This window comes from Watersipora subatra, chromosome 6 (assembly GCF_963576615.1).
Source record: "Watersipora subatra chromosome 6, tzWatSuba1.1, whole genome shotgun sequence".
NCBI classification, from domain to species: domain Eukaryota; kingdom Metazoa; phylum Bryozoa; class Gymnolaemata; order Cheilostomatida; family Watersiporidae; genus Watersipora; species Watersipora subatra.
In genome coordinates, this window is record NC_088713.1 from 20,019,472 (window position 1) to 20,029,614 (window position 10,143).

General features: G+C 37.2%; 1 protein-coding gene across 3 annotated transcripts in view; it reads left to right on the forward strand.

Annotated features, from left to right (window-relative positions):
* Positions 1-4,770, forward strand: part of LOC137398562 (uncharacterized) — a 36,052-nt gene extending 31,282 nt beyond the window's left edge. For all 3 annotated transcript variants that reach the window (XM_068084697.1, XM_068084699.1, XM_068084700.1), the window contains exons 10-11: positions 1,091-1,168; positions 4,306-4,770. In XM_068084697.1, the coding sequence (XP_067940798.1) occupies positions 1,091-1,168; positions 4,306-4,454 (227 nt within the window). In that variant the 3' untranslated portion in view covers positions 4,455-4,770. The remainder of the gene's footprint in view (positions 1-1,090; positions 1,169-4,305) is intronic.
* The last annotated feature ends 5,373 nt before the right edge of the window (positions 4,771-10,143 follow it).

Consider the following 10,143-nt stretch of genomic DNA (forward strand, 5'->3'; position numbering starts at 1 on the left):
AAGCGCCAGCCAAGCCAGAAAAAAGATAAAAAAGGTGAAAATGAAGACAAAGTTAAAATTAAAATTAATGCACAATTAAAAATTATCATTAATTTTGTATTTAGTAAGCTAAATTCATTTAAGTTAAATTACAATTTATGTTATATTACATAGCATCACAATAATATAGTGTATCAAACGTGTTGTCAACAAGTCTCTCTAACGCCACTGTTTGCCACTACAACTGTTTCAAAGGTAAGAACTTCAAGCAGGACTGTGCATAATAATGATAATTTATTTCAGATCATGACCAAGGAATATATACTTTGTGAGTGTAGGCAGTGAATCGCAGCAACTAAAAACACATTTTCCTGTCATAATCTTCTGTTTTAGGTGGCTTTTTAGAAAATGGGAACCAATTAACATGTTTGTAGTTGTTTTAAATAAGAAATGTTGCTTTGAGATACAAGAAATTTAACATACGAGCTCAGTCATAGAATGCATTGAGCTTAAACGTCGGAGTAGTACCTCTATGACTACATTTATTGTTTGCACTCTATTGGCTGCATGATTTCAACACTATTTTGTTGCTTTAAAAGAGCTCAAATAAATGTGAATGAAACTGAATACGTTAAATAAAAAATAAAAACAAAGTTATAATACTACCTTTGTGTTGAGATATTTTGATACAAAAATATCAACTATTCTATTATTGAAAAGCTAATGGTTATATTTGTATCATTCATTAAAGCTTTTTGACACTTATGCTTTTTCTAGCTATAAAGCTAACCAATTGCTATATAAATAAAATCATATTCTGTACTCATCAGTCTGATCTCAAGTTACGAATAAACTACTACTGTTTTTCAAACACTGGAAAGACTCAGTATCTCAAACCGTTGAAATAACCACATTATAAACAATTATTTGTTTCAAGTTTAAAAAAATGAAACTCTCCCTAACGCTAATTTATTTTAGTTATGAAAATCAAGTTTTTAGTATTGGTCTAATTCCTTTTTCTTTTTTATTAAAATCTGTTTGTAAAAATATTTCATCTTTGGTGTGTTTTTGGGTCACTTCCTGCCATTCTCTGTTGTGATACTCTTTACAGGAGAAGAAGTTACCCAACAATGGTACAGTGAGGAGTCTGCTTATGATTATGGAGGGAAAAACCATGCTGGAAAAACTGGTAATTTCTTTTGTATTTAGCACAAGCTGTGCTAGCCGGTGTTGCCCGGGTAATAAAAATCAATTTATAAACAATGAAAAGTAATGAGAGTTGTGTGCCACTTGCTATTAGCCTAGCAGATTGCCAGTGGAAATAATGAGAGCAAACATCTTCGCGTGACGTTATGCCATTACTCTGTGTCCTACACAAAGCCGTTGGGTATTTGCTCCCATATACCGACATATATCAGTTAGCAAAGAAATCAATCTTTGTGGCCTAAAAGGTATGGGTATGGGGCTGGATTTGTGAACGGGAGTGTCAAGGATCAAATCTTCTTCGGTGCAAATTCTTTATTCCAAAAATTTAAGATCTATAGCCAGAATGCATACATACGGGCATACTTATATATATATATAGTATATATATAGAAATATATATATAGTATATATATCGTATATAGATTGTATATTCTGCGCTTTGTATTTTCTGACTACTCGCAACAAACGGGTTTCTTGGAACTTTTAAGCATAAGCTGCTCAAACTAGTAAACATGTTTGCTGTAGTAAAGTTCATCTCAAAACAGAGCATGAAAGCGCAACTCAATGATTTAGTTAAAATCAGGAGAGCATAATTCTAGATGCATAGAAATAATGATATATATTACGTACATGTATATACATAAATTGTCAATGATTCTGACTGTCACATGTGCTGGCTGTCACAAGTACTGACTGTCACAAGTGCTGGCTGTCACAGGTGCTGACTGTCACAAGTGCTGGCTGTCACAAGTACTGACTGTCACAAGTGCTGGCTGTCACAAGTACTGACTGTCACAAGTGCTGGCTGTCACAGGTGCTGACTGTCACAAGTGCTGGCTGTCACAGGTGCTGACTGTCACAAGTGCTGACTGTCACAAGTACTGACTGTCACAAGTGCTGGCTGTCACAAGTACTGAATGTCACAGGTGCTGACTGTCACAAGTGCTGACTGTCACAAGTACTGACTGTCACAAGTGCTGGCTGTCACAAGTACTGAATGTCACAGGTGCTGACTGTCACAAGAGCTGGCTGTCGCAAGTACTGACTGTCGCAAGTACTGACCGTCACAAGTACTGGCTGTCACAAGTACTGACTGTCACAAGTGCTGGCTGTCACAGGTGCTGACTGTCACAAGTGCTGGCTGTCACAGGTGCGGACTGTCACAAATGCTGACTGTCACAAGTACTGACTGTCACATGTGCTGGCTGTCACAAGTACTGACTGTCACAAGTGCTGGCTGTCACAGGTGCTGACTGTCACAAGTGCTGGCTGTCACAGGTGCTGACTGTCACAAGTGCTGACTGTCACAAGTGCTGGCTGTCACAAGTACTGACTGTCGCAAGTACTGACTGTCACAAGTACTGACTGTCACAAGTGCTGGCTGTCACAGGTGCTGACTGTCACAAGTGCTGACTGTCACAAGTGCTGGCTGTCACAAGTACTGATTGTCACAAGTGCTGGCTGTCACAGGTGCTGACTGTCACAAGTGCTGGCTGTCACAGGTGCTGACTGTCACAAGTGCTGACTGTCACAAGTACTGACTGTCACAAGTGCTGGCTGTCACAAGTACTGAATGTCACAGGTGCTGACTGTCACAAGTGCTGACTGTCACAAGTGCTGGCTATCACAGGTGCTGACTGTCACAAGTGCTGACTGTCACAAGTACTGACTGTCACAAGTGCTGGCTGTCACAAGTACTGAATGTCACAGGTGCTGACTGTCACAAGTGCTGGCTGTCGCAAGTACTGGCTGTCACAAGTACTGACCGTCACAAGTACTGGCTGTCACAAGTACTAACTGTCACAAGTGCTGGCTGTCACAGGTGCTGACTGTCACAAGTGCTGGCTGTCACAGGTGCTGACTGTCACAAGTGCTGACTGTCACAAGTGCTGGCTGTCACAAGTACTGACTGTCGCAAGTACTGACTGTCACAAGTACTGACTGTCACAAGTGCTGGCTGTCACAGGTGCTGACTGTCACAAGTGCTGACTGTCACAAGTGCTGGCTGTCACAAGTACTGAATGTCACAGGTGCTGACTGTCACAAGTGCTGGCTGTCACAAGTACTGACTGTCGCAAGTACTGACTGTCACAAGTACTGACTGTCACAAGTACTGGCTGTCACAAGTACTGACTGTCGCAAGTACTGATTGTCACATATGCTGACTTTCGTAAGTAGTGACTGTCACACAACAAAATACATATTGTTTTTCTTTCCGCCATAACTTGGCTGTATTGAAACACAATTGATTTAAACTGACATTGAAGGTTTGCATTTCTCTTAAGGTATAATTACCATAATCATGCACCTTAAGCCAAGTGATAATAGATATGAATAAAGGAAGTTGTCAATACAATCCAATAATCTTGCAGTTACTAGACTTTCATTAAATTCTGAAGAGCCAAAGGGCTGCGTTTGCGAAAATCTTGTTACTGATTAGGCAATTTACATGTATTTTACCGTTTCTGTAACATAAAATAGCTACATTATAACATGAACGCTGTCGTAACAGACTATTTGCGTTTTAGCGGCATCAACTGTAGTTGCAAACAAATACTAATTGAAATTTGACAGCAAAAATCAGTGCTGTTAATATAAATTTTAAAATAACTTACTTTTACATGTAGTTTTCATGACTGAAACTTTGCTTCGCAATTGTGTTCAAGTTGCAGCCCTGTACGTCTCTATTCTGTCAGTCTCCTTCCTGCTAAAGATCATAATCCCACATTCACTTGATCTAAGCTTTTTAATAAAATATTGTTAATTTTAATCTTTAAACATCCTGGCAGTCAGATCACATCAAACATCAAAAACAATCGCAAATGATAGAAAAATACTAGTAAGTTTTGATGAAATCTGCTAAAATTTTGCACAAATCCAATTTTAGGTTCAAAACCATAGTTATAGGCCATAAGGCTTTAATCCTAAAAATATTGGAGTTATCTTACTTTGTAGTAGATCATAAACAGTTTATTCCCCTTTTAAAGCTGAACGGCATTTGCTTGCCAAAAAATTTGAACAAATCAGCTATTATTACTAAATTTTACAAAGTTAAAAATAACCAGCAAATTTACCTCGCTTCCATACGTATTTCTGATTTTTTCTCTTTTTCCACTTCAGGCCACTTTACTCAAGTTGTCTGGAAGGACAGCAAAGAACTGGGTATCGGCAAAGCAGCAGATACCAAAGGAAGGGTATATGTCGTAGCCAATTACAAGCCGGCTGGAAATTACATCGGCAACTTCACCTGCAACGTCCTGCCAAAGTAATACACCCGAACCTTTACAAACACTTCCTGTTTACACAGTATTGATTACAAAATAAATGATTAGTTGCTGCTTACATGTCAACGTGATTATTTTTCTTAATCTTATTTCATTCCAAAATGTTTATTTATTTTTATTCCAGAATTTTAGCTTTATAGCTAATGGTGACATTCCCTTTAGAAATCTGTGGTAGTCAGCCAGCTGTGAACAATATTTTGCTAGTTGTGCTCCTTTTGTTTCTTGCCATTGTGATAGATTTGCACAGTTCTGACCATTTGAGACAATCGAGGAACTAATATATTGTCATTTTACCTTCTCACGCAGACAGTGCATAGTTTTAATTCTTATCTGAAAAGTGAGATGCTCAGAGAATCACATCGCAATCTTCAATCTTATAAAATTATGATTACAGTTGACAAGAAAAAGCTGGAAGCCATTAGCAAAAATTTCGTTAAATATTTTGTTATGGGAGTTTTGATAAAACTTCAACATGCTGACGAAACTGTTCTTACATAATTTGTAATACCGCTATGTTGTTTTGAGACAATGGTTTGAAAAGTCTCGCTTGTCAGCTTTCACTACTGTTATATAACTATGTTGAGAAAAATGCTATTTAAATCCAACAGATCAACTGGCACAAAGTTTAGTGAATTTTATCATGAAGTATCGTTATTTTCCTACCATTTGCATTTTTTTATGTTTGCATGTTTGAGTTGGTGTGACTACCAAAATGTTTTTATGATTGAAATCAGCAAAACTTGATCGCATTGAAAATGCTAAAAAAACATGGAAATTTATTTTATTAGTTGTTATCATTGCATTATTTATATAGGTTATTGCAGTAAAGCTACAGCGCTACGAGTTTCTATTTTGTCAATCTCTTTGCATGATTATATACGTCATAATCACACTTTCGTTTGATTTGATTGTTTTAACTGTAATCAAGTTTGGTCGATTTTAGTCTTGAAGCATCCTGACCGTCAGATCAACTCAAACATCAAAAACAATGATAAAAAATACCAATATTTTCTAATAAAATCAACAAAAGTTTTCTGAGCCAGTAGAGCTATTTATGTCATATTGTCAAATGGTTGATATTAACCTTCGCCGTGTAGTGATTTAGATATCTAAACAAGCTTTTACAAAAGCGATGCTTAACAATGAAACTGCAGAGCAACTTTGACTAGTTTTACAAAGTTACAAAATTTCCATGGTTTTCAAAAGTTTGGAAATTTCATCTCTAAAATTAGTTGTAATACTGCTTGGGCATTTCAGGACAAATACTACTAGGCCAGAAATACTAGAGTTAATATTGTTTTCGCTTGTCTATAAAACAGGGACAAGGATGCCCTAAGGACGCCCCTGCATTATAGCATCAAAAGCTCTTGTTCTATTTGTAACAACTCATTTGCATTTCCTTTCACTTTTGCATAAAATACATATTGTAATGCCATTTATCTAAAAGAACATTTGCTCATTTCACTTACCCACCAAAGTAGCGGAAAAGAGGCAGGAAAAACATCAAAGATCATGAAGTGAGTCTTTTTTTACATGTTGCTGCCATGTAAAAACATTAGACTCTTCTTAGAACGACCTTCCAATAACTTTTTTTATATATTCTATACATCCCTGCTTTTCAGTAAACTTAGTGCCATTTTTGTTTCATTCTAAATATGTAAATGTGAGGTTGAGACATCTGCCATTTTATAACACAGCTCTACACTTTGCACAAACAACCTGCACAAGTCCCTGTATGTTGTTCTTACTTGATATCCATATGCATTACATGAAAATAACCTCTTGTACAACTACCCGGCACATTTGCAGTATGAACCAAACCTTCAAAAGCATGTTAGACCAGCTTTACAATCCTGCACTATGACTTCTCATTCTAGCTTTCTATCATAAGAATGTCTATTTATTTTGCACTATTGCTCGCACAAAAGTTATTCGTTGAGAATTTTACCTACAATTTTACATCATAGATTTGAACAATGGCTTTGGCTAAATGTTGTAACACAATCTGATAGCATGACATTGCACTGTAACTGCTTCAACACAACTACTCGCACCTGTACTATAATTCAGTCAAGCAGCCTGCTCATACATTGTATTTCTACAAAAAATTCTTTGCAAATTAGCGAGCGAAACAATTACATGTATTTGCAATTGGTGGCTTTCCCACCTATTAGTTTTTATCATCGAACCCTTACAGCTGACACCATGTCAGCTGTAAGGGTTTGGTGGTTATCAAGTAAGGTCAATGTACAAAGGCTTGTGCAAGCCATTTGTGCAAAGTGTAGAGTTGTGTAGAGTGAGGAATGTTGTAATAGCTTGCAAAATATGATGCAAAACTGCTAAATAAAGTGCATAGCTGTGTAACATCATACAACTTTAAACCATTGTTGCACAAAGTATTGCAGAGTTATACAGGATTGTGCAAATTTGAGCAGGGTAGTGCAGAATTGTGCAGGGTAGTGCAGAGTTGTGCAGGGTAGTGCAGAGTTATACAGGATTGTGCAAAGTTGAGCAGGGTAGTGCAGAAGCTGTGCAAAAAGGGCACAGAGTTGTGCTAGCAGGGCAGAATTGACATATATGTAGGTTGTGCAAGATCGTTGCACAAAAATGCAAAATTGTGCAGAGTTGGGCAGACTTGCGTAGAGTAATGCAGTGTTGTACAGGGTTGTTCAGAGTTTTTCAGGGTAGTGCAGAGCTTTGCAGGGTAGTGCAAAGCTGTGCAGGGTAGTGCAGAGCTGTTCATGGTAGTACAGAGCAGTGCAGGGTAGTGCAGAGTTGTGCATAATAATACAGAGCTGTGCAGAGTAGTTCAGAGTTGTGCAGGGTGGTACAGAGCAGTGCAGAGTAGTTCAGAGTTGTGCAGGGTAGTACAGAGCAGTGCAGGGTAGTGCAGATTTGTGCAGAATAATGCAGAGCAGTGCAGGGTAGTGCAGAGTTGTGCAGATTAATGCAGCGCTGTGCAGATTAGTTCAGAGTTGTGCAGGGTAGTACAGAGCTGTGCAGGGTAGTGCAGAGCTGTGCAGAATAATGCAGAGCTGTGCAGAGTAGTTCAGAGTTGTTCATGGTGGTACAGAGCAGTGCTGCAGCAGGGCAGTGCAGAGTTGTGCAGAATAATGCAGAGCTGTGCAGAGTAGTGCAGAATTGCGCATGATAATGCAGATTTGCGCAGGGTAGCGCAAAGCTGTTCAGAGTAGTGCAGCATTATGCAAGGTAGTGTAAAGCTGTGTAGGGTATCGCAAAACTACGCAGGGTAGTAAAGAGTTTTGCAGTGTAGTGCATATCTGTGCAGGGTAGTAAAAAGTTGTGCAGTGTAGTGAAAAGTTGTTCAGGGTAGGGGAGAGTTGTGCAGGGTAGTGCAGAGTTGTACAGGGTAGTGCATAGTTGTGCAGGGTAGTGAATTGTTGTGCAGGGTAGTGCAGAGTTGTGCAGCATATCACCAAACTATGCAATGAAACAACTGTTGCATTTATTATATTGAAGTAGTCTTGCAAACTGACAAAAGCTATATTATTTTGGTGTGTTACACTGACTTTAGATTTTTTGATATGCTACAAAATATTTGCCCACTAATTCTTTTTGCTGCATTAAGAACTGAAATTGCTTAATAATAGTTTTTCCTGATACATGAAAAAAAATAAAACCATTAACATAATAATAACCTATAATTTACAAATTTAAGGAAATCTTGAAAAAGTGCCACGCAAACAGAAACAAATATTTTTTTAGGGCAGAAGCTGTTCCCATTTTATCTACTGTTGCTCTGGAATGGTATTTATCATGTTTTTAGTGTCTTTTTTTATAAAGTTTGAACATTCAGTTTATTGACAGCAACTTTATTAGCTGCGTTCATCTTGACATTTGGGGACAAAGAGAAAGCTTTATATGAAAAAACTACGGGTACCGATAAGCAACAAGCTACCAGAAAGCACAACGAGAAAGCAGTACCAAGACCATGAACCTGTTATAATTTCAATACTCCCACTCAGTTACATGGTTGAACCAACGACCAATTTGAGTTGCATAAAATTATAATGATCGTAATCAACGAGAAACAAAAAAATGATAATTATAGTTTTGTGTATACTAAAACTAATCTTGACTGGTCAGGCAATTAACTAGCTTAAACCCAACATGTCTTTAAGTTTAAAAAATTAATCACGTGGCAGCGATATTATCAGTTGTCAAACAAAACTCGATGCAGACTTCACCAGCTTCAATCACCTCCCGAATGTAGTGGTATTTTACTACCGTCAAGAAGCTTTTCAAGAGGCTTCCAAGTGGCGACACAACCTGATCTTTTTTGTTAACCTTAGCATTAATAGTTGCAAGTTTATCGTTATAGCTTATATGTGACATAGGTGGTCTTCAATTGATGAAAGTTCATTCATAACTATCCTAAAGTACCATTTTTTGAAAAATAATTAACTCGCCAATGTAACAAATTTCAAGTGAGCTCTCAGCTTGTTCCACACAACTGCTGGGTTTTCACATTCACTGGTGAGATAAGTAAGACTATCACTGACAGAAAGCATCATGTGGGAAAGGGCTTTGCTTGACTTCTTTTTGTAATCAACTTTAGCGGCAGCATTAGCATCATCAGTTGTTACACTGTGAGATTACTACCACACTATTGTCAGATGATTAACATGTCATTGTCAGACAAACAACATGCCAGTTTATAATGGGTGTATTATGTCAGCAACAAAACCAGTATAAATGCATGACTACAAACATTTGGAAAAAAATCAGCAATATACGATGATTGCTAAAGTTTTGCCAAATCTTACATAATAATTTGGTTCAGTGATCAGAGCCTTATAAAAATATTTAAGCTAAAAGAGTTATGACTGGATGTGTGAAAAGATAATTATATGATTATCATAGTAAGCAGATCACAAATTAAAAATTATTTTGTTCTGGCTTGGATGACTGGAAGACAATCAAAAGAGTCTAGAATTGCTTTACCATGCACTTCTATAAAGAAAGGCCTACATAAGACTAGGTGTGTGTGCAACAAGAGATTTACTCAAATCTTCAATGTTGTTGCTTGGCGCAAATACACAAAGTAACACTAATGAGTTTTTGCCAAACATTTAAGGAGTCTTAAAAAAATGTCTCTAAAACTGTTGGTGTTTTGCCCTAACTATCTCAGTTTGAAAGCCTAATCACTCGAGAGTACAAGGTAAAACTTTCAAAAGCTAAAGAAAAAGCTGGTAAATTATTGATTCTCAAACAATAAATGCACTTAGTTAGCACATCCAAAGGCTCCAAGATGTTTCATAGTTTAAGTCCTTTAAATCTTTGCATGACATTTACAGGTTTTCAACTTCTTTCAATTTACCTGATACAAAAAAAATTCGGTAGCCGTACTTCTTAGGTTGGTACAATGCGCATACAACGCATGCGCATTGTATGCGTTTTAAATTATTAGTATTATTGTGTAATAATAATAATAGTAATAATATTATATTATTATTCACTATTCTCTTTATATTTATAGTCTGTTAATAAAACATGTCAAAAACATTGCACAAAGTATTCTTTTCATTTTCTATTGACTGTTGTATGTGTGTGATGGTAGTGTATGCGCGTTGTATCCAGAATGTTTGTGCATTGCAGGTGCCTTGTATGTGCGTTGGGCATGAGTTGTATGCGCGTTGTACCGACTTAGGAT